The sequence below is a fragment of the Delphinus delphis genome, chromosome 14 (assembly GCF_949987515.2).
Source record: "Delphinus delphis chromosome 14, mDelDel1.2, whole genome shotgun sequence".
Classification (NCBI taxonomy): domain Eukaryota; kingdom Metazoa; phylum Chordata; class Mammalia; order Artiodactyla; family Delphinidae; genus Delphinus; species Delphinus delphis.
This window is the reverse complement of record NC_082696.1, coordinates 87,709,115-87,733,936: the sequence shown is the minus strand read 5'-3', so window position 1 is coordinate 87,733,936 and position 24,822 is coordinate 87,709,115. Positions and strand designations below refer to the sequence as shown.

General features: G+C 40.8%; 1 protein-coding gene across 5 annotated transcripts in view; it reads left to right on the top strand.

Moving 5' to 3' along the window:
* The window catches only part of PHF3 (PHD finger protein 3), a 106,247-nt gene extending 81,670 nt beyond the window's left edge, over window positions 1-24,577 (top strand). For all 5 annotated transcript variants that reach the window (XM_060030413.1, XM_060030414.1, XM_060030412.1 and 2 more), the window contains 7 exons: window positions 10,518-10,649; window positions 11,543-11,678; window positions 13,430-13,625; window positions 14,134-14,281; window positions 16,458-16,547; window positions 18,537-18,732; window positions 18,955-24,577. In XM_060030413.1, the coding sequence (XP_059886396.1) occupies window positions 10,518-10,649; window positions 11,543-11,678; window positions 13,430-13,625; window positions 14,134-14,281; window positions 16,458-16,547; window positions 18,537-18,732; window positions 18,955-21,074 (3,018 nt within the window). In that variant the 3' untranslated portion in view covers window positions 21,075-24,577. The remainder of the gene's footprint in view (window positions 1-10,517; window positions 10,650-11,542; window positions 11,679-13,429; window positions 13,626-14,133; window positions 14,282-16,457; window positions 16,548-18,536; window positions 18,733-18,954) is intronic.
* The last annotated feature ends 245 nt before the right edge of the window (window positions 24,578-24,822 follow it).

The window sequence follows — 24,822 nt, the reverse complement described above, 5'->3', positions numbered from 1 at the left end:
GACTGCCTATTTCCTCTTCATTTGTTAGGTCTGGTGGGTTTTTATCTTGCTCCTTCTTCTGCTGTGTGTTTCTCTGTCTTCTCGTTTTGCTTAGCTTACTGTGTTTGGGGTATCCTTTTTGCGGACTGCAGGTTCGTAGCTCCCGTTGTTTTTGATGTCTGTCCCCAGTGGTTAAGGTTGGTTCTGTGGCTTGTGTAGGCTTCCTGGTGGAGGGTATCAGTGTGTATGTTCTGGTGGGTGGGGCTGGACCTTGTCTTTCTTGTGGGCCGGACTGCGTCTGGTGGTGTGTTTTGGGGTGTCTGTGAACTTCATATGATTTTAGGCAGCCTCTCTGCTAATGGGTGGGGTTTTCTTCCTGTCTTGCTAGTTGTTTGGCGTAGGGTGTCCAGCACTGTAGCTTGCTGGTCATTGAGTGCAGCTGGGTCTTAGCGTTGATTTGGAGATCTCTAGGAGACCTTTCACTGTTCGATATTACCTGGGGCTGGGAGGTCTGTGGTGGACCAGTGTCCTGAACTCAGCTCTCCCACCTCCGAGGCACAATTCTGACACCCAGCTGGAGCACCAAGAACCTGTCAGCCACACGGCTCAGTAGAAAAGGGAGAAAAAGAAAGAAACAAAGAAAGATAAAGTAATTAAAGTAAAAAATATATTATTAAAGATAAAAAAATAATGAAGTAAAAAACGAAAGAGAGAGCAACCATATGTTAAAACAAATCCATCAATGATAACAAGCATTAAGAACTTTATTAAAAAAAAAAAAAGGATAGGCAGAACCCTAGGACAAATGGTAAAAGCGAAGGACCAAATCACACAAAGAAGCATACACATAGACCCTCACAAAGGAGAAAAGGGAAAAATATATATATAAAAAAAAAGAAAGGAAGAGAGCAACCAAATCAATAAATCTACCAATGATAATAAGCTCTAAATAGTAAACTAAGGTAAACATAAAAGCAGTAATACATTAGATGCAGAAAGCCAACCCCAAGTCTACAGTTGCTCCCAAAGTCCACCGCCTCAATTTTGGGGTGATTCGTTGTCTAATCAGGTATTCCACGATGCAGGGTACATCAAGTTGATTGTGGGGATTTAATCTGCTGCTCCTGAGGCTGCTGGGAGAGATTTCCCTTTCTCTTCTTTGTTCGCACAGCTCCTGGGGTTCAGCTTTGTATCTGGCCCCTCCTCTGTGTGTAGCTCACCTGAGGGCATCTGTTCTTCACTCAGACAGGAGCGGGTTAAATTAACAGCTGATTAGGGGGCTCTGGCTCACTCAGGACGCGGGGAGGGAGGGGTACGGATGTGGGGTGAGCCTGTGGCGGCAGCGGCTGGCATGACGTTGCACCAGCCTGAGGTGCCCCGTGCGTTCTCCCGGGGAAGTTGTCCCTGGATCACAGGACCCTGGCAGTGGTGGGCTGCACAGGCTCCCGGAAGGGAGGTGTGGATAGTGACCTGTGCTCGCACACAGGCTTCTTGGTGGTGGCAGCAGCAGCCTTAGCACCTCATGCCCGTTTCTGGTCTCTGCACTGATAGCTGCGGCCTGCGCCCGTCTATGAAGCTTGTTTAGGTGGTGCTCTGTATCCCCTCTCCTCGTGCACCCCAAAATAATGGTCTCTGGCCTCTTAGGCAGGTCCATACCTTTTCCCGAAGCCGGAGCCTCAGCTCCCAGCCCCGCCCACCCCGGCGGGTGAGCACACAAGCCTCACGGGCTGGTGAGTGCCAGTCGGCACTGATCCTCTGTGCGGGAACCTCTCCGCTTTTCCTTCTGCACCCCTGTTGCTGTGCTCTCCTCCGCGGCTCTGAAGCTTCCCCATCTGCCACCCGCAGTCTCTGCCCATGAACGGGCTTCCTAGTGTGTGGAAACTTTCCTGCTTCACAGCTCCCTCCCACTGGTGCAGGTCCTGTCCCTATTCTTTTGTCTCTGATTTTTCTTTTTTCTTTTGCGCTACCCGGGTACGTGGGGAGTTTCTTGCCTTTTGGGAGGTCTGAGGTCTTCTGCTAGCGTTCAGTAGGTGTTCTGTAGGGTTTGTTCCACGTTTAGATGTATTTCTGATGTATTTGTGAGGAGGAAGGTGATCTCCACTTCTTACTCCTGCACCATCTTGAAGCTGTCTCCTGTATTGCATTTTTTTTTTTCCCCTGGGAGGTGATCTTCCACTTTGTAATTAGTGTGAGTCTCAACACTGGCCTTTTTTTTTACATCTTATTTGGAGTATAATTGCTTTACAATGGTGTGTTAGTTTCTGCTTTATAACAAAGTGAATCAGTTATACATATACATTTGTTCCCATATCTCCTCCCTCTTGCTTCTCCCTCCCTCCCACCCTCCCTATCCCACCCATCCGGGTGGTCACAAAGCACCCAGTTTATCTCCCTCTGCTATGCGGCTGCTTCCCACTAGCTATCTATTTTACGTTTAGTCGTGTATATATGTCCATGCCACTCTCTCGCTTTGTCACAGCTTACCCTTTCCCCTACCCATATCCTCAAGTCCATTCTCCAATAGGTCTGTGTCTTTATTCCCGTCTTACCCCTAGTTTCTTCATATTTTTTTTTCTTAGATTCCATATAGATGTGTTAGCATATGGTATTTGTCTTTCTCTTTCTGACTTACTTCGCTCTGTATGACAGACTCTGGGTCCAACCACCTCACTACAAATAACTCGATTTCGTTTTTTTAACGGCTGAGTATTATTCCATTGTATATATGTGCCACATCTTCTTTATCCATTCCTCCGATGATGGACACTTAGGTTGTTTCCATCTCTGGGCTATTGTAAATAGATCTGCAATGAACATTTAGGAACATGACGCTTTTTGAATTATGATTTTCTCAGGGCATATGCCCAGTAGTGGGATTGCTGGGTCATATGGTAGTTCTATTTGTAGTTTTTTCAGGAACCTCCGTACTGTTCTGTATAGTGGCTGTACCAATTCACATTCCCAGCAGCAGTGCAAGAGTGTTCCCTTTTCTCCACACCCTCTCCAGCATTTATTGTTTCTAGATTTTTTTTTTTTTTGCGGTACATGGGCCTCTCACTGCTGCGGCCTCTCCTGTTGCAGAGCACAGGCTCCGGATGCGCAGGCTCAGCGGCCATGGCTCACAGGCCCAGCCGTTCCGCGGCATGTGGGATGCTCCCAGACCGGGGCACGAACCTGTGTCCCCTGCATCAGCAGGCGGACTCTCAACCACTGTGCCACCAGGGAAGCCCTGTTTCTAGATTTTTTGATGATGGCCATTCTGACTGGTGTGAGATGATATCTCATTGTAGTTTTGATTTACTTTTATCTAATGATTAATGATGTTGAGCATTCTTTCATGTGTTTGTTGGCAATCTGTATATCTTCTTTGGAGAAATGTTTATTTAGGTCTTCTGCCCATTTTTGGATTGGGTTGTTTGTTTTTTTGTTATTGAGCTTCATGACCTGCTAATAAATTTTGAAGATTAATCCTTTGTCAGTTGCTTCATTTGCAAATATTTTTCCCATTCTGAGCATTGTCTTTTGGTCTTGTTTATGGTTTCTTTTGCTGTGCAAAAGCTCTTAAGTTTCATTAGGTCCCATTTGTTTATTTTTGTTTCCATTTCTCTAGGAGGTGGGTCAAAAAGGACCTTGCTGTGGTTTATGTCATAGAGTGTTCTGCCTGTGTTTTCCTCTAAGAGTTTGATAGTTTCTGGCCTTACATTTAGGTCTTTAATCCATTTTGAGTTTATTTTTGTGTATGGTGTTAGGGAGTGATCTAATCTCATACTTTTACATGTACCTCTCCAGTTTTCCCAGCACCACTTATTGAAGTGGCTGTCCTTCCTCCACTGTACATTCCTGCCTCCTTTATCAAAGATAAGGTGATGCTATGTGCGTGGGTTTATCTCTGGGCTTTCTATCCTGTTCCATTGATCTATATTTCTGTTTTTGTGTCAGTACCATACTGTCTTGGTTAGTGTAGCTTTGTAGTATAGTCTGAAGTCAGGGAGCCTGATTCCTCCAGCTCCGTTTTTCGTTCTCAAGATTGCTTTGGCTGTTTGGGGTCTTTTGTGTTGCCATACATATTGTGAAATTTTTTTACTAGTTCTGTGGAAAATGCCAGTGGTAGTTTGATAGGGATTGCATTGAATGTGTAGATTGCTTTGGGTAGTAGAGTCATTTTCACAATGTTGATTCTTCCAATCCAAGAACATGGTATATCTCTCCATCTATTTGTATCATCTTTAATTTCCTTCATCAGTGTTTTAATTTTCTGCATACAGGTCTTTTGTCTCCTTAGGTTGGTTTATTTCTAGATATTTTATTCTTTTTGTTGCAGTGGTAAATGGGAGTGTTTTCTTGATTTCACTTTCAGATTTTTCATCATTAGTGTATAGGAATGCCAGAGATTTCTGTGCATTAATTGTGTATCCTGCAGCTTTACCAAATTCATTGATTAGCTCTAGTAGTTTTCTGGTAGCATCTTTAGGATTCTCTATGTATAGTATCATGTCATCTGCAAACAGTGACAGCTTTGCTCCTTCTTTTCCGACTTGTTTTCCTTTTATTTCCTTTTCTTCTCTGATTGCTGTGCCTAAAATTTCCAAAACTATGTTGAGTAACAGTGGTGAGAGTGGGCAACCTTGTCTTGTTCCTGATCTTAGTGGAAATGCTTTCAGTTTTTCGCCGTTGAGGACGATGTTGGCTGTGGGTTAGTCATATATGGCCTTTATTATGTTGAGGAAAGTTCCCTCTATGCCTAATTTCTGCAGGGTTTTTATCATAAATGGGTGTTGACTTTTGTCGAAAGCTTTCTCTGCATCTATTGAGATGATCATATGATTTTTCTCCTTCAGTTTGTTAATATGGTGTATAACGTTGATTGATTTGCGTATATTGAAGAATTCTTGCATTCCTGGAGTAAACCCCACTTGATCATGGTGTATGATCCTTTTAATGTGCTGTTGGATTATGTTTGCTAGTATTTTGCTGAGGATTTTTGCATCTATGTTCGTCAGTGATACTAGCCTGTAGTTTTCTTTCTTTGTGACATCCTTGTCTGGTTTTAGTATTAAGGTGATTGTGGCCTCCTAGAATGAGTTTGGGAGTGTTTCTCCCTCTGTTATATTTTGGAAGATTTTGAGAAGGATAGGTGTTAGCTCCTTTCGAAGTGTTTGATAAAATTCGCCTGTGAAGCCATCTGGTCCTGGGCTTTTCTTTGTTGGAAGATTTTTAATCACAGTTTCAATTTCAGTGCTTGTGATTGGTCTGTTCATATTTTCTATTTCTTCCTGATTCAGTCTTGGCAGGTTGTGCATTTCTAAGAATTTGTTCATTTCTTCCAGTTTGTCCATTTTATTGGCATAGAGTTGCTTGTAGCAATCTCTCATCCTCTCTTCTATTTCTGCAGTGTCAGTTGTTACTTCTCCTTTTTCTTTTCTAATTCTATTGATGTGAGTCTTCTCCCCTTTTTTTTGGTGAGTCTGGCTAATGGTTTATCAATTTTGTTTATCTTCTCAAAGAACCAGCTTGTAGTTTTATTGATCGTTCCTATCATTTCCTTCATTTCTTTTTCATTTATTTCTGATCTGATCTTTATGATTTCTTTCCTTCTGCTAACTTTGGGGTTTTGTTGTTCTTCTTTCTCTAATTGCTTTAGGTGCAAGGTTAGGTTGTTTATTCGAGAGGTTTCCTGTTTCTTAAGGTAGGATTGTATTGCTATAAACTTCCTCATAGAACTGCTTTTGCTGCATCCCATAGGTTTTGGGTCATCAGGTCTCCATTATCATTTGTTTCTAGGTATTTTTTGATTTCCTCTTTGATTTCTTCAGTGATCACTTCGTTATTAAGTAGTGTATTGTTTAGCCTCCATGTATTTGTTTTTTTTACAGATCTCTTCCTGTAATTGATATTTAGTATCATAGCGTTGTGGTCAGAAAAGATACTTGATTCAATTTTCTTAAATTTACCAATGCTCTTGACTTGTGACCCAAGAAATGATCTGTCCTGGAGAGTGTTCCATGAGCACTTGAGAAAAATGTGTATTCTGTTGTTTTTGGGTGGAATGTATTCTAAATATCAATTAAGTCCATCTTGCTTAATGTATCATTTAAAGCTTGTGTTTCCTTATTTAATTTCATTTTGGATGATGTCCATTGGTGAAAGTGGGGTGTTAAAGTCCCCTACTATGAATGTGTTACTGTCGATTTCCCCTTTTATGGCTGTTAGTATTTGCCTTATGTATTGAGGTGCTCCTATGTTGGGTGCATAAATATTTACAATTGTTATATCTTCTTCTTGGATCGATCCCTTGATCATTATGTATTGTACTTCTTTGTCTCTTCTAATAGTCTTTATTTTAAAGTCTATTTTGTCTGATATGAGAATTGCTACTCCAACTTTCTTTTGGTTTCCATTTGCATGGAATATCTTTTTCCATCCCCTTACTTTCAGTCTGTATGTGTCTCTAGGTCTGAAGTGGGTCTCTTGTAGACAGCATATATATGGGTCTTGTTTTTGTATCCATTCAGCCAATCTGTGTCTTTTGGTGGGAGCATTTAATCCATTTACATTTAAGGTAATTATCGATATGTATGTTCCTATTACCATTTTCTTAATTGTTTTTGGATTTTTATTGTGGGTCTTTTCCTTCTCTTGTGTTTCTTGCCTAGATGAGTTCCTTTAGTATTTGTTGTAAAGCTGGTTTGGTGGTACTGAACTCTCTCAGCTTTTGCTTGTCTGTAAACATTTTAATTTCTCCATCAAATCTGAATGAGATCCTTGCTGGGTAGAGTAATCTTGGTTGTAGGTTTTTCCTCTTCATCACTTTAAATATGTCCTGCCAGTCCCTTCTGGCTTGCAGAGTTTCTGCTGAAAGATCAGCTCTTAACCTTATAGGGATTCCCTTCTGTGTTATTTGTTGGTTTTCCCTTGCTGCTTTTAATATGTTTTCTTTGTATTTAATTTTTGATAGTTTGATTAATATGTGTCTTGGCGTGTTTCTCCTTGGATTTATCCTGTATGGGACTCTCTGTGCTTCCTGGACTTGATTAACTATTTCCTTTCTCTTATTAGGGAAGTGAACTATAATCTCTTCAAATATTTTCTCAGTCTCTTTCTTTTTCTCTTCTTCTTCTGGGACCCCTATAATTCGAATGTTGGTGCGTTTAATGTTGTCCCAGAGGTCTCTGAGACTGTCCTCAGTTCTTTTCATTCTTTTTTCTTTATTCTGCTCTGCAGTAGTTATTTCCACTATTTTATCTTCCAGGTCACTTATCCGTTCTTCTGCTTCAGTTATTCTGCTATTGATCCCATCTAGATTATTTTTAATTTTATTTATTGTGTTGTTCACTGTTGCTAGTTTCATCTTGCGTTTTCTCTATTCCAAGATTTTGGATCATCCTTACTATCATTATTCTGAATTCTTTTTCAGGTAGACTGCCTATTTCCTCTTCATTTGTTAGGTCTGGTGGGTTTTTGTCTTGCTCCTTCATCTGCGGTGTGTTTTTCTGTCTTCTCATTTTGCTTATCTTACTGTGTTTGGGGTCTCCTTTTTGCAGGCTGCAGGTTCATAGTTCCCCTTTTTTTTGGTGTCTGTCCCCAGTGGCTAAGGTTGGTTCAGTGGGTTGTGTGGGCTTCCTGGTGTAGGGGACTAGTGCCTGTGTTCTGGTGGATGAGGCTGGATCTTGTCTTTCTGGTGGGCAGGTCCACATCTGGTGGTGTGTTTTGGGGTGTCTGTGGACTTACTATGATTTTAGGCAGCCTCTCTGCTAATGGGTGGGGTTGTGTTCCTGTCTTGCTAGTTGTTTGGCATACGGTGTCCAGCACTGTAGCTTGCTGGTCGTTGAGTGAAGCTGGGTGCTGGTGTTGAGATGGAGATCTCTGGGAGATTTTCGCCATTTTATATTATGTGGAGCTGGGAGGTCTCTTGTGGACCAGTGTCCTGAAGTTGGCTCTCCCACCTCAGAGGCACAGCACTGACTCCTGGCTGCAGAACCAAGAGCCTTTCATCCACACGGCTCAGAATTAAAAGGGAGAAAAGGTAAAAATAAAGGAAGAAAGAAAAGAAGAGGATAAAATAAAATAAAATGAAGTAAGGTAAAATAAAATAAGGTTATTAAAATAAAAAGTAATTATTAAGAAAAAAAAATTTTTTTAAGAAAAAAAATAACGGACTGATAGAACCCTAGGACAAATGGTGAAAGCAAAGCTATACAGACAAAAATCTCACACAGAAGCATACACATACACACTCACAAAAAAGAAAAGGGGAAAAGATAATAAATCTTGCTCTCAAAGTCCACCTCCTCAATTTGGGATGATTGGTTCTCTATTCAGGTCTTCCACAGATGCAGGTACATCAAGTTGATTGTGGAGCTTTCATCCGCTGCTTCTGAGGCTGCTGGGAGAGATTTCCCTTTCTCTTCTTTGTTTGCACACCTCCCGGGGTTCAGCTTTGGATCTGGCCCCGTCTCTGCGTGTAGGTCGCTGGAGGGCGTCTGTTTTTTGCTCAGACAGGGCGGGGTTAAAGGAGCTGCTGCTTCGGGGGCTCTGGCTCACTCAGGCTGGGGGGAGGGAGGGGCATGGAGTGCAGGGCGAGCTTGCGGTGGCAGATGTGGGCGTGACGTTGCACCATCCTGAGGCATGCCATGCGTTCTTCCGGGGAAGTTGTCCCTGGATCCCAGGACCCTGGCAGTGGCGGGCTGCACAGGCTCCCGGAAGGGAGGTGTGGATAGTGTCCTGTGCTCGCACACAGGCTAGTTGGTGGCGGCAGCACCAGCCTTAGCGTGTCCTGCCCGTCCCTGGGGTCCGCGCTTTTAGCTGCGGCTCGCACCGGTCTCTGGAGCTCCTTTAAGCAGCGCTCTTCATCCCCTCTCCTCGCACACCAGGAAACAAAGAGGGAAGAAAAAGTGTCTTCCCTTTTTGGCAGGTCCAGACTTTTCCCCACACTCCCTCCCGGCTAGCCTCGGCGCACTAACCCCCTTCAGGCTGTGTTCACGCCATCAACCCCAGTCCTCTCCCTGCGCTCCGACGGAAGCCCGAACCTCAGCTACCAGCCCCGCCCACCCCGGCGGGTGAGCAGACAAGCCTCTCGGGCTGGTGATTGCTGGTCGGCACCGATCCTCTGTGCGGGAATCTCCCCGCTTTGCCCTCCGCACCCCTGTTGCTGCGCTCTCCTCCACAGCATCCCCACTCCGCCACCCGCAGTCTCCACTCACGAAGGGGCTCCTAGTGTGTGGAAAACTTGCCTCCTTCGTAGCTCCCTCCCACTGGTGCAGGTCCTGTCCCTATTCTTTTGTCTCTGTTTATTCTTTTTTCTTTTGCCCTACCCAGGCACGTGGGGAGTTTCTTGCCTTTTGGGAGGTCTGAGGTATTCTGCCAGCGTTCAGTAGGTGTTCTGTAGGAGTTGTTCCACGTGTAGATGTATTTCTGGTGTATTTGTGGGGAGGAAGGTGATCTCCACGTCTTACTCTTCCGCCATCTTCCCCCTCTCTCTGTGTATTGCATATTTAAAACTAAAAAATTCTGAAAGTTACTAATGCTGAGAGTTTTCATTGGGGGTTTGTGAACTTGAAATATCTTTGAAGGTGAGGTGAATATGTGACTTCAAATTATTGTGACCGCAAGATAGCCACATTATCCACTGTTTTTATTACAATGGCCTTAGAGTATTAGCCCTTTATTCTGGAAAATAGTGGTTTCTTCTATATGAACTCTACATGATTTACCTAATCTTAGCATTAATCCTCCATGTTGATCTTCTACCAAATTTAGTTTGTTGTGCAAGAGGCCTTAATATGATACATTACACTAAGTCACATATTTCTTTAATTTCCCCTTGTATAATTTCTCGTATTTTGCAAATATTATCACCATCTCTTTTTTCGCTTCGTATCCCAAATGTGCATGTGCCTCTCTTCTTTGAAACTGTGGCTGCAGGTGTCATCTGCATGGGAGACCAGCTGTTTCTTTCTTTGGGCTGTGTATCTGATTTCTTTCTTTAAAGGAAGATTTGCACTTAACAGTGACAAGACAAATGACCGGATCCGTCTTTACCTTCCTTAACCCATTCCACTCTCAGCTACCTTTTACTAGTTCTGTCTGCTGTTGCTTATTTATTATGCTTTGTTGCTGAGCTTGTTCCCCGTCACAGAGTATGCTCCGTCAGGAGCCTTCTGATGGGGGATTGCCTGTTTCTGTGGTTCGACTAAATTTCTGCTGCTGTGGGAGATGTTAGAACATCAAGTTAGGAATCTAAGAGGAACTTGATGGTTATTTCTCTGTGGCACCTGCTGAAATACTAGATCAGAAAGCAGATTTTAAATGTAAATATCATGTTTCATCACTTTGCAAATTAGATTACACTTCAGCTGCCTCCAGTTACTGTACATGTAAACTTCCCCAGGCTGACGTATGAGGTCTAATTCTTAAAACGCCAGCACTTAAAACTGACATTTGCAAGTACTCAGTATATGTTTGTTGCTTGAGAGACTACCTAAAGGTTAAAAATCATCTGTGATTAACTGTGAAGTTTTCTTTAAAATATGTCCTATTAGACCATAGAGATGATTGAGAAGGAACAGAGAGAAGTGGAAAGACGACCAATCACCAAGATAACTCATAAAGGTGAGATAGAAATTGAGAGTGATGCTCCAATGAAAGAACAGGAAGCAGCCATGGAGATTCAGGTAAATTATGAGAATAAAAATAACATGTTTTATAGTGCTCAAAACATGAAGATTCAGAAAAGATTTATTTGACCGTTTTTGATAGAAGGGAAAATGTTTATATTTAACCATTTTCTTCCGTTAATACTTATGGTAATATCAAACTGAGCCTCACTCATATTAAATGATTCACTTGGAATATAAAAATAAAGGGGGGCAGACTTCCCTGGTGGCACAGTGGTTAAGAATCCGCCTGCCAGTGCAGGGTACATCGGTTTGAACGCTGGTCCGGGAAGATCCCACATGCCACAGAGCAGCTAAGCCTGTGCGCCACAACTACTGAGCCTGCGCTCTATAGCCTGCGAGCCACAAGTGCTGAGCCTGCGCTCTAGAGCCCACGAGCCACAACCACTGAAGCCCACGCGCCTGGAGCCTGTGCTCCGCAACAAGAGAAGCCACTGCTTCTCTTGTTTTTAAAGTAGAAAAAAGAATTTTTTAAACTGTGTATTTATTAGAGTTGTCTATATTATTGGTTTAATGTTGTTTTGAGAGTGTTTAAAGCATTGTTTTTCTGTACGTAGTGTGCAGACCACCTGCATCACAGGCCTCGAAATATGCAGGTGCTTCTTAAGACAGACTAGTTTGAGAGCAGGTGTAGCTTTTCTTACTTTCAAATATCAATGAGAAAATAATAGATCTTGTTAGAGGCCTTGAAGAATGAGAAATGTTTGAGTTTTTGCTCTGTTTTATGTCATAATTAACATCTAGCATTTATTTTTTAAAGAAATTGTGAAAAACAACCTATGAATGGAGCAGTTTGATTTTGGAAAAATATCAGTATGAAATAACAGATGGTTTAAATAATTGAGGCCAAAGTTTTTCTGTTAACCTATTTTTACTCTCACTGTTGTTAGGAACCTACAGCTAATAAGGCAATGGAGAAGACAGAAGGATCTGACAAACAGAAAGAAGAGATTGACTCCTTATCTAAAGATACCACTAATCAACACAGACAACATCTTTTTGATCTTAACTGCAAAATTTGCATAGGTAATTTGAAGTATTTCTTCCTAAATGTTGCTTTCATTTTGAAAGGGGAATACTTGTAAATTATAATTTAAATAGGTTTTTGTTTTCCCAGTACTGGTGCAGAGTCAGACTGTGACTTAGTAGTAGTAGTGAAATCAATTTAGTAAGTAGTTCACTAGCATTTCAAAAACAAATGAAAACAGAATAGAAAATATCACGGTGAATTGCACTGTAAAAGATAAGTATGATTTTGAGAGACTTCAGTTCCAGTTATTTATGTATAACAAAAAGACCCACACATGCATACACACACATGTGCACAGACACACAGGGGTATGTGGAGTGTGCGTGTATGTAAGTAATGGATCATGATATAAAATGTTACTTTGCAGATTATGATAAAAATTGCTGAAAACCTGCTTTGGTAGGCCATATGAAACATTTTAGTCTTCTATCTAAGAGCAGTGGGCAGTGATTGAAGGGATTTGAGCAGGGGAATGATATGGTCAGCTTGGAATTTTATGAAGATTTCTCTGACTTTGAGTAGAGATGATGGTGAAAGAAGCCAAGAGAAGAAGGAGCGAGGCTAGGTGGCAGGCGTTTGTGCACTAGTGCAAGAGGGAGATGCAGGTGCTTTTAATTAAAGGGAGGCTTTGAGATACTCAGGTTAGGTAATATTGACAGATGTTAGAGACTGGATTTAGGGCATAAGAAATGGGGATGTGTTGAGCAAGAGTTTAAGTTTATATTCAGTTTATTGGTAAAGGTGGAGGACGAGAGTTTTTTAAACTCTAGAGATGAAGCTCTGGAGTTTTATTTTTTTACTGTGGTATGCTAAAGGACTGATACATACTTTGTTCAGTAAGATGAAAAATTTTTCAGGTTAGTTAACATGCTGCCCTCCATCATTGTTTTAGAGACTAGGCAGCTTTCTTATAATAAAAATGACATATCTTCTCAAAATTGTGTGTTCACAGTTGGTACAATGGTAAAGACTTAAAGGGCAGGGTGTTTTTAGACATTGTTATCCCTGAAGAAAGCTATCCATGGTTTACTAGTATTTTTAGTATACTCATTAGGTTTTTGTCTGGGAAAAATCTTAATAATTTTTTTGTTAATTCTATTAATTTCTACTAATTTTCATGATTAAAGTTATATTTATAATTAATATAATATTTAATATTATAATATTTCAATAAATTTAATGGTAGCACACAAAATATTTGTTAAATACTACTGTACTTGACCTATTTTCATAAAGTTTGAGTTTTCCTTCTTGATTCTATAGAGAAAATCAATGTCATTTTCTAGACTTTTACTAGTGTTTTTTCATGCTTAGTAACTAAGTAGCATTGTAGTATGCATATGTCACGGACTGCTGCTATATGTAACACGAAGTAGGTATACAGATTTTTTTTACTTAGTTCCTCATGTTACCTCTCAAGACTGTTGGAATTTGTTGTAGTTTAGTTTAAAAAATGTTTGATAGGGAATCAGGAAACCATTTTTAGGTTCTGGTTGTAATGTTTCCTTTTCAAAAGCTTGTCTGAGTTGTTTAACATTCTCTTTTTTTTTTTGATTTTTCACATCAGTAAGGGAGGTGTTCTAGAACTCATTGTGAGAAATGATGATAGTTACAAATTACCCCAGTAAATGTATGGTTATGCAACAGTGCAGTCAGGGAAACTGAATAACTTTAGAAGTGAAAATGGATGAAGTTACAGAAATTTCAGTTTACAAAAGTGGTATAAATTGGTATTTTCTGGCTTCAGGTCGAATGGCACCGCCTGTAGATGATCTTTCTCCAAAAAAAGTGAAAGTTGTTGTTGGAGTATCTCGTAAACATTCAGACAATGAAGCAGAAAGTATAGCAGATGCTTTGTCTTCAACCTCAAATATTTTGGCCTCTGAATTCTTTGAAGAGGAGAAACAAGAGTCTCCAAAGTCAACATTCTCTTCTGCTCCACGGTAATTTTCTGTTAGTTATAATTTCTATTCTTTATAGCTCTTTGCCATATTATACTTGGAAGTCTTCAAAAACTTTAGAAAAGTGACATGTTTCTTAAGAAAGAAACCTTTCTTTTGAGACAGTAACTGTACCTTCCTGTACCCTAATTGAGATTTTTAAAAAGACTCTAAAAATTAATTTAGAGACTTGAGTGTGTGGGGACTTGACTTTAAAACTCTCCTTAATTGCATTAGCTCCAAGAGGCAGGAGATAAGTCATTAAAGAAAAATTGCTTGCATTTCTCTGGACCATATTAGTCCACAAGACAGCCTAGAAGAAAGACTTTGTAAAAACATGGCTATGTAAATATAAGTACATTAAAGTGAAAATATAAACTCTTTAATCATAGCCTTTACATATTTTGGTTTTCTTGACATGCTAAAATAGAAATGATTGATGAGTAAATAGAAAATGCATTTATTCATGAGCAGATCTTTAGGCTGAAAACTTCTTAATGTCATTTTTTAGTCCAGAGATGCCTGGAACTGTTGAAGTTGAGTCTACCTTCCTGGCTCGATTGAACTTCATCTGGAAAGGTTTTATCAACATGCCATCTGTAGCAAAATTTGTTACCAAAGCCTACCCAGTGTCTGGTTCCCCTGAGTACTTGACAGAGGTACTGTGAACTTTTCTACCCTTCTATGCCTGGGTTGACATGTATGTTTCTGAAGCCACAAGGCAAAGAAACAACATAATAAAATTAAAATATTTAATTTTCATTCATGATAGAAATATTTATTGACAGTGATCCTTAAACCATTCAGTTAATGGAATTATGAGTCCACGAATGGAGTTTTAGAACTGTAGAAAATTGTGCCCTGATGTATTAAACCCACATGTCTTGTACTCTTCCCAAGATGTATTCTCTGTCAGAATTAAAGATTAATGAGTGTCTGCGTGGATATCTAAGTTTTTCTTTAAGTACAGACTTACGTAAAAGATGGACATATTTATGGCCTACAGTGTTAGCTTGTCAAGGAGAGTTTTTCATTGTTATCAAGTCTTACAATTCTCCTACTGCTTAAATTTCCCCAACTTCATGACTGTGGTCCTTTACCTGGCCATTTCTGTGAATATAGATACACACCCAGTTGACCCTTGAGCAACACAGTTTTGAACTGCATGGTCCACTTATACACGGATTTCTTCAATAGTGAAAACCACAGTACCACGTGACCCGCAGTTGGTTGAATCCTCAGGTGTGGAACCGTGTATACGGAGGGACAACTGTAGGTTATACTCGGATTATCAACTGCGCAGAGGGTGGGCACCCTTACTTAACCCCCATGTTGTTCAAGGGTGAGCTGTCTAGTTGAGACTCGCCAGTTAGTTGACAGTCCTGAGAGCAGTGACCTTGGTTGCTGCAGTGGTGCCCTTGGTTGGTTTTATACCTGAGGGAATAGGAAGGGACTACTATGCAGTGTTTATGAGAAACAAGCAGCTGTAGTATTATAGTATTAGGATAAGTGAGAAAGTACAATGTTTTCTGAACTCTTTTGAATAAAGTTTGTATTTCTCTGTGTTTCTGCAGAAGGAAAATAAATCAGTATATGTGTACTATATTTTTGTTGAGATTATATTTTGCTATTATGTTCATATCTGTCATTTTTTCCATTCATTCTCAGTCTGCTGACCATAAAGGCAAAAGTTTTTAAAAAAATGGTTTTCAGTATTTTATAAAACTTAAATCATATATATGCCTGTTCTTTTTTAAGACTAATATAAACTTTTCTTTGTATTAGGATGAAATTAGTTTGACTCAATGTAATGTTGCTTATCTAATCTCCATCAGCTTATTTGTCTAGTTGTGTTTTTGATTAATAAACGACTTAATTATTTTACATATAGTTTGGTTGGCAAGTAATATTTTAGATACATTGATTTTATAAGAAAAAAATTCAGTGCTTTTCTTTTTGAACAAATCTGTTTAGAAATTTAGTCTTTGATTAGTCCTTGGTGACGATAACTCTTCTTTTAAATGGATAACTAAGTCCTAAACTACGGGACCCTTTTGATTTTAAACAAAACTGTTATTCTCTTTTCTGAGCCAGTTTCTGTGTGATTGCTTTCCAGAACTCCACCTCTGCTTTCTACTTATTTTTAGTTTGATTTGGACTAAAATCCCAAATAAAATAAAGCAATTAATCATTTAAATTTAATTGAATTTATATCGATTATGTTTTTTATGATTTTTCTCTCTTCATATAAAACAAATATACTGATTAAAGTTTGAAATATTCTTAATTGTACAGCTCTTGATTGATTTTCTGTATAGTCATCTGTTCTCAGAAAGATTATGCCTTTAAAAAATAATGAACCTTGCATTATTACAATGTTATTCTTTTCTGTGCAAAAATATACTCTATAATTAAGCTTGATAACTTCTGAAATCCAGCTGTTAGTGATAAAGGCATACCCCAACTCACTACCACCAAAAAAAAGGGAGGGGAGGTGGAAGGGGAAAAACAGTGTCCCCTAATATTTTGGAATCTGTTGTACTCTTCCTGGATTGTCAAAGTGGGATGCTTGCACTGCTTCTTTTTCTTGACCTCAGATTCTTTCTTAACTGTATTTTGGGCATCCATCTCAGTCATTTGGAGTTGACATTTGAGGTAAAGCGTAATTGCTCTTCCTGTACTTTATTATGTTCTCTGATGCATTTTATAATCTTACTTACTTGTTTTTTTTTAATCACTATTTCAGATTAGTCTTAGAGCTAAGTTTGTATGAAGTATAGACATTATAATAAATATAATCTGTATACATTGATCACCTTCATGTCGTTACCACAGGATCTACCAGATAGTATTCAAGTCGGTGGTAGAATATCACCTCAGACAGTTTGGGATTATGTGGAAAAAATTAAAGCCTCAGGAACCAAGGTGAGGAGAACTTTTTTCACTCTACCAATGTGAGACAGTATTTGAAAAGTAAACCACTGAGAGTTCTTGTGCAGGGTCCCCAGGGGAGGGAGCCAGTACAAGTACTAAATCTGCATAATATGCCTGACAAAGCTGAACTATAGCCATTGCTAGAGCTCAAAGCACAGCATTCCTTTCGTGGTATGCTCTCTCAGTGATTTCTGTCACTGTTTTGAAAGAAATGTTTTAGAGTAAGTATTGAGATTTCATCCTGGAATTTTGCCTTGCTTTGATTGTAGACATTTGTTTTAGTTGGGGCATAGGCTAAGCCGTTGGGACAAAGAGACCCTAAAGTTGTTCATTTTCCTGCTATGTTAGGTGGGTCAGTAGTTCAGGGCTTCAGGCCGTTCGATTAAGCAGGGATGAGGCTCCTCTGTCTTGTTATTTTGCTGTTTGCAAGACTGTTGTCCTTATCATTCAAGCAGGGTCAGAGCTGACTTAGCAGCACCAAGTGGGAAAAAAAGAATGTCTGTCCAGTTTTTTTAGAAGCAAGACCTAGAACTTGCAGTTATCTTTTCACTTCTTCTAACTTCCATTGGCAAGAGCTTACTCATAAACTTCATATGGCTGCTAAGGAGGCTGGGAAGTGTGATCTCTGTTGGACGGCCATGTGCCCAACTAAAAGTTAAGGGTTCTCTTTGTAATAGGAGGAAATGAGGAGGATGGATACTGGGAGATAATTAGTAGCCTCTATAGCAATATCTCTCTTTTTCTTTTCTCTCTCTATATCTTCTATCATTTCTTTAACTCAAAGAACATAACTACACAGGAATATTTAATCATTAGAAGAAATCATTTTTCCCTCCAAGGATGGTAATACCCAGCATATTATAGACATTCAAAAAATAAATTTTGAATAAACGAACATTAACTTTTTTATCTTTTATGATCAGAAGTCTTTAGTAAGATTCGTAGTGATCCATAATGGATAATCTTCAGCTGAAAATAATATTTTTTCCAATATAGATTTTAGAATTTAAACTGATACTGTATTAGAATACAAATAAAACTTCGAAGCAGTACAAAAAAGTTACTACATTTACTTGCTTTCACTTTCTCATGATAGCAAAAGTCATAGGAAAGTATTGGGAGGTATTCCTCTTGGTTGTTTGGGGAGTGCTCTTGATCTGCCCCTCTGGTACTGCCCAGTGTGCTTCCATCTGGACTTGTCGGCCCCAAAGGAGGACACTCGGGATGACAGACCTCTTAGAAGAGGTAGAGCCATAGTTCAGCTCATTCATGTGTCTTCTCTAGGATCTTGCATCAGTTTAGGCTTTGCAGTAGATCTGGCTCTCCCCATTTCATTTTTCATGAAGAAGCATCCGTTTTTCACACTACCAAATTAACACCAAATTGGGACTGTCTTTTCTATCTGAAGCAAAGCCAAGAGCCCAGAGGCAAGCAAATAAGTTCCTCAGCAAGCCAAGTGATTTGACAGAACTTATGCTGTGTGTATTTGAGGTCTTTCACCAGCCCCCTTTATTCCTCGATTCAGTCCCTCTAACTTGGATTATCTGTGGATTTGTGCGTTTCTGTGTGTGTGTGTGTGTGTATGTGGTGGGGCACTGGTGGTGGCTGCTGTTAACTTGCAGTGTGCTGAGAATATAGGCAGCCCTCTGTAGAAGTTACAACTTTGGAAATGAGGATACAGTATAGATATCAGGAGACGTGGCTTTAAATATCTTCTCTGCCACTGACAGGTGTGTCACCTTGCACAAATTAATTACCTTGGGACTCAGTTTCTATGGGACAGTTTCAGATAAAACAGATCCACCAGTGGACCAGCCAGGATCTTTTCCTAAGAGTTGTTTCCTTTTAGTATTCATATCTGCATTTAAGTAGTAACAGTCGTAAAATTCAACAGATTATTACTAATTGAGAATGGTATTTAAAACCAGGCTGTTGTTTAGGTTATTGTTTTAAACAACCATTTGTTATTTGCTTGAATAGGAAATTTGTGTGGTTCGCTTCACACCTGTGACTGAAGAAGATCAAATTTCTTACACTTTGCTGTTTGCATACTTCAGCAGCAGGAAGCGCTATGGAGTGGCCGCTAACAACATGAAGCAGGTTAAAGACATGTACCTAATCCCTCTGGGTGCCGCGGATAAAATCCCACACCCTCTTGTGCCCTTTGATGGACCTGGTAGGTATTCGTTTAAGAATAGAATATGAATGAAGTGAGGTGAGAGGCAGGGCCGGAGCAGGAGAGCGGACTCTGCTTTCCTTCTTGGGGCCCAGCCCTTTAGATCTGCTGTGACAGGGACAGGCACCCATTGAGGAGGCTGTAATAAACTAGATGCAAAATTTTACTCTTTATTGTAATGATTGAGAATGACTATTAATTGATGTTTTTGATTTTGTACAGGCCTTGAACTGCACAGACCTAATCTATTACTGGGCTTAATTATTCGTCAAAAACTGAAACGACAGCACGGTGCCACTGCTGGTGCTGGTCACACAGCTGAGATGCCTGAAAGTGTACCAGTAACATTGCCGCCTGATAAAAAAAGTAAGGTAGAAGTTTCCACAGAGGAAGCAGCAGAAGAAGAAAATGACTTTTTTAATTCTTTTACAACTGTGTTGCACAAGCAAAGAAATAAGCCTCAGCAGACTCTTCAGGAAGACCCTCCAACGGTCATTGAACCTTTAGTGGAAGTCACCAAACAGGAGCCACCAAAACCTTTAAGATTCCTTCCTGGGGTCTTGATTGGCTGGGAAAATCAACCTTCTACTCTGGAATTGGCAAATAAACCTCTTCCTGTAGATGATATCCTTCAGAGCCTTTTGGGCACTACAGCTCAAGCATATGAACAGGCTCAGGCAGGGACAGAACAAAACACTCCTAAAGAAATTCCATTTATAAATGAGCAAGCCGACCTGAAAGCAGAGAAGACAGATACAGTGGAAGCAACTGATGGTGAAGCCAAGGAAGTGAAGGTTAAAGGAGATAAGCCTTCAGAGTCGGCAGGTAGTGCAGTAGGAGAAGAGGCGTCCGGAATGGGGGCCTCTTCTGTTTCTGCTGGGCCTTTGACAAGTCTTAGTCTCAGAGGTAAACCACCAGATGTTTCTACAGAAGCATTCCTAACAAATTTATCGATGCAGTCAAAACAAGAGGAGACTGTGGAGAGTAAAGAGAGAGCACTAAAAAGACAGCTGCTACAAGATCAAGAGAATAACTTGCAAGATAATTGGACTTCAGATACTAGTTCTCCGTGCAGGTCTAATGTAGGAAAAGGAAACGTAGATGGTAACGTGAGTTGCAGTGAAAACCTTGCTGCTAATACGACACGGGCCCCGCAGTTTATCAACCTGAAAAGGGACCCTAGGCAGGCAGCAGGGCGGAGTCAGCAGGCGTCTGCTCCAGAAAGCAGGGACGGAGATAGCTGCCGGCATGGAGAGAAGCAGCCCCCGCCCGGCCTATCGCACAGGGAGCAGTTAACCGAACAAAGCAGTGTTGAGGACAAGTTGCCTTCTGTAGAGAGAAACTCATGTATTCAGCAGAGTGATGATTCTGGGGCTGTACAGAACTCGCCATCAGCGGAAAACATACGCACCTCTCCAACGGAACAAGCAAAACCCTTACAGGAGGAGATTCTAATGCAAAATATTGAAACCGTGCAGCCATTTCGAAGAGGATCCGTGGCAGCAGCGTCGCATTTTGAGGCTGGAAACACACGTCGATCTGAACTTCCTGCTAAGAGTGTCAGCTTCCCCTCCAGAAGCGCCAGCCCCAGAGCAAGTGCAAACTGTTCACCCGTAAGGCCACAGCAGCCCAGCCTTCAGCATCTCAAGTGTAGCCCGCCTGGATTTCCATTTCCGGGGCCTCCACATTTCCCCCCACAAAGCATGTTTGCATTCCCGCCACATCTGCCACCCCCGTTGCTTCCCCCTCCGGGCTTTGGCTTTGCTCAGAACCCCATGGTTCCCTGGCCACCTGTCGTGCATCTGACAGGCCAACCGCAACGTATGATGGGTCCCCTCTCGCAAGCGTCACGGTATCTAGGCCCGCAAAATTTTTACCAGATTAAAGACGTTCGGAGGCCAGAAAGGCGCCATAGTGACCCTTGGGGTAGGCAAGACCAACAGCAACTGGATAGACCGTTTAACAGGGGTAAGGGGGATCGTCAGAGATTTTACAGTGATTCACACCACCTGAAAAGAGAGCGCCATGAGAAGGGGTGGGAGCAGGAATCCGAAAGGCACAGGCGCAGAGACAGAGCCCAGGACAAGGACAGAGACAGGAAGAGCAGGGAGGAAGGGCACAAGGGTCAGGAGAGGGCACGGCCGCCGCACGGGGAGCGAGGAGTGGACGGAAGAGCGAGCAGAGACAGCAGGGCTGTAGACAGGAAGGCAGACACGCCCAAGGGTGAAGACCAGGAGAAGGACAGAGAGCGGGAGAAGAGTAAGCATAGAGAAGGCGAGAAGGACCGAGACAGGCACCACAGAGACAGGGACCACGGCGACAGAGCCAAAGGCAAAAGGTGAAGCCGGCAGGCTGCCGCAGGGGTACATTGAAATAGCTGTTAAACGTTGTGTCTTTAAACCTTTGTATGATTGCCTGCTAGGGTCGTGCCCCCTTTTGCATTTTTAATATTGGTGGTTTGCAGGACAGTAAATTCTGTGTGTTGGTGCAGAGCGCCCCGGGCCACTGCTCTTCATCCCTTCTTCACGCCAACCACCCCCCCTAGTTCTAGGAATTTAATGTTTTTAAAAGTTTTACATTGCTGTATATTCAAAGATTTGTTTTATTAATATGCAATAAAGGCTTAGAAATTTTAGTTTTATTCCTTAATTGGTAAATATGGTTAATCATGGAATATATTTACTGCCTCTAGTGAATGTCCTTTATATAATGACTAATTTGAGAGTAACGTGTACTCTGTAAGTTTGTTTTAAATTGCACTGTTTTTAAAGAAACTGTAGAGGAGCAACAAAAAGCCAAGCAACTTGGTAATTGGATTATATTAATCATTTAGTCGAGCAGTTTTTGACCAAGAATCAGAAACCCAAGGAGTACATTTATTGCTTTAGTCTGCACTCATTGAAGGCGTTTGTTACCGTACTACAGCTTTGTGGTAGTCCATTGTTTTCCTTTTCCTTTTTGGCTCTTCAGAAACTTGAATACTTAAGCTTGTACATGATCTTGTGTTTTGCTATCCTTTTTACTGTACAATGTAAATATTTTAAGGGATATTTTGATTCTAAATATGATAAAAGAATTTCTCACCTATTTTGTGTGTGTGATTTGAAATTCAGTAGTAAAAGAATTTCTTCTTTGAGGCTTTACATACCTTCAGACATTGTTCTTCTCTTACTCAGCCAAGAGCATATAGGCTAAGATGAGGAGAAAAACGATTTCTTTATCTTCGATTATAGGCTATTGAGATAAATCGTATAGTTCTGAAGAGGCTAGAATTTGAAACTGCCACTGAAAAACTGTGCAGCTATAACCCACTTTGTAGGTATGTTTCTGAAAATTGGTACACCGTCAGAGTTTGGTACACTGACTAATCATTGTAAGACCACAAATTTTATTTAAGAGAAACGTATTGTGAATCTTTCTGTAAAACGTGTAATTAACTGTAATTTGTTTGGGGGGTAAATAACTACAGTGTCATATGCTCGTTTTTCTTGAAAGCACAGGGAGGCTGTTGCTAATCCAAACCTAAATTTATTTACACCCTTAACTACATATACTGTATTGATTGCTATAATTTAAAGCAGTGGCTAACACTTGAGACCAAAAGGAGGGAAAGAAAAGCCAGTATTTTAACTTACCTGTATTAATGAAGAAAAATATACATGACTTCACAAAATTAAGAAGATAAAGTTTGTTTTCCTAAAAAGTCTACAGATTAGAGTTAAAAATGGGTTTTGAAACTGATTCAGCCTTGCTGTTTTTACTGGAGAGAAAATGAGTGGAAATTCAAAACCAAACCATTTTGTCTAACTTGCAGCAACTTGAGACCCCCCTTTTTTTTGTCATCCATATCCTCTGAAATTTATCATCATATATGTTCTAAAACAGAGGACTTGTATTCAAATAAAGTTTTTTAAAAAATTTGCTCTACTTTTCTTTTGCGAGCTGACTTGTTAGAAAACAAGTCAGTCTGCCAACAAAAAAACCTAAGGTCAGTCAGCTTTTGCACCATTATGAAGAAATTGTTCTCAAGGTTTTACCAAAAAAAGTCCCCAAACCAAAATAAAAATTAGCTTTTTTATTTTCAAATGCAGTAATCCCTTGGTATCCTTTGGGGCACTGGTTCCAGGAACTCCCCACCTGGACCAAAATCCGCAGATGCTCAAGTCCCTTATATAAAAGGGCATAGTATTTGCATATAGCGTGCACACATCCTCTTGTATGCTTTAAATCATCTCTAGATTACTTGCAATTTTATAAACCTAATACAATGTATATGAGATGTAAATAGTTGTAAATGTGATGCAAATGATATGTAAATAGTTGCCGGTGCACAGTAAATTCAAGTTTTGCTTTTTGGAACTTTCTGAAATTTTTTTTCTCCTATCTGGTGGTTGAATTCAAGTATGTAGAACCCACAGACACGGAGGGTCAACTGTATGTATGTCAGTAAATCTGCTTTCACTGATCTATCTGGTCGAGGGTTGATGAGACACCAGATTTCTTTTGCAAGGTACAAGAAGAATGGATTAACCAACTGAAGAAAGCCTTTAAGTCAGTTTTTGATTACCTCTTAGCCAATAGTTGTTTATACATATTGTTGGGAAATTTAAAATTCTTTCTTCGTATCTCGTAGAATCACGGTAGATCCCATAGAGCCCTCTGTTAGTAATGACCGTCTGGTACTACAAGGCTGCTAAATGCTGGAACCAGGCTTCCTAACCGCTGGGACTGAAATATTGTGGAGAGTAGGTATGGACATATTGAGTATTTTGAGGCTTTTAACTTGTGAGGAAAGAAAGAGAAAAAGAGAAAAGTTCTCAAATGAGTAGTAGTCGCTCCAAAGCCATTCTCATTCTTTCAGTTTCACCTACCACCCATCCTTACACAGACTAATAGTTATATGAAGGTCATCTTTTAGTTTCTCCTGTTTTAAGAAAAGCTTGCTCTTTAAAAAGTTTGATGTTTTCGAATATTTAGAACCATCTTAAGACAGTTTATACACACCTGTTAAGTAAAATGTACCAGGGTGTCTCAGTACTTACCAAGTCCGCCCCTTGTAATCCTTTTGTCGGTAAGAAAGCCTCCATGAACACTCCGTACGTCAGACCTCATGTTGAGCGCTTTATGTGAACCTCGGTCAGCCTGCAAGGTGACGACTCACCTTAGAGCTGAGGCAGCTGGGACTTAGAAAAGTTGGAAAACTCATCCAAGGTTAGACTGCTGTTGTCAGAGCTGGAATCCTAGCTCAGTTCTACTTTTCTCCAAAGTCAGAATGTGTGGTGGTTGTGCTCTGAGAATGGAGAATGGGAGAGGGACAGAAGCCTGATGATTACACACACCTTTCACAGCCCTTTTTCTCTCACCATCACACCAACCTGTCTGAAACGCCACTGGGCCACCCGTTCCTCAGAGTGAGCAAAAAGACATAACCAAAAGTCTGGGTTCTCCTGTACAGATTTGCAAAGTTTATATTCATTTCAAATCCTAATTCTCCAGTCCTCTTTTATTAGTTTTCTATTGCTGCTGTAACAAATTATTACAAATTTAGTGGCTTGAAATCACACAGATATATCTTACGCTTCTGTGGATCAAAGTCTGATGGGGATCTCAGTGTTGTCGGAGGGTGCGTTCCTTTTCTGGAGGCTCTGGGAAGAACCCATTTCTGTGCGTTTTCCATCTTCTGGAGGCCACCCACCTTCCATGCCTCATGGCCCCTTCCTCCATCTTCAGAGTCAGCAACATGGGGCTGAGTCTTTCTGCCGTCTCTGACCCACCCTTCTGATTTCCTCTTCCACTTCTAAGGACCCTTGTGAGCACGGTGGACCCACAGAGATAATCCAGGATAAACTTTTTTTTTTTTTTTTTTTGCGGTACGCGGGCCTCTCACTGTTGTGGCCCCTCCTGTTGCGGAGCACAGGCCCCAGACGCGCAGGCTCAGCGGCCATGGCTCACGGGCCCAGCCACTCCGCGGCGTGTGGGGTCTTCCCGGACCGGGGCACGAACCCGTGTCTCAACCACTGCGCCACCAGGGAAGCCCAGGATAAACTTATTTTAAGGTCCACTGACTAGCAACCTAAATTCTATCTGTGA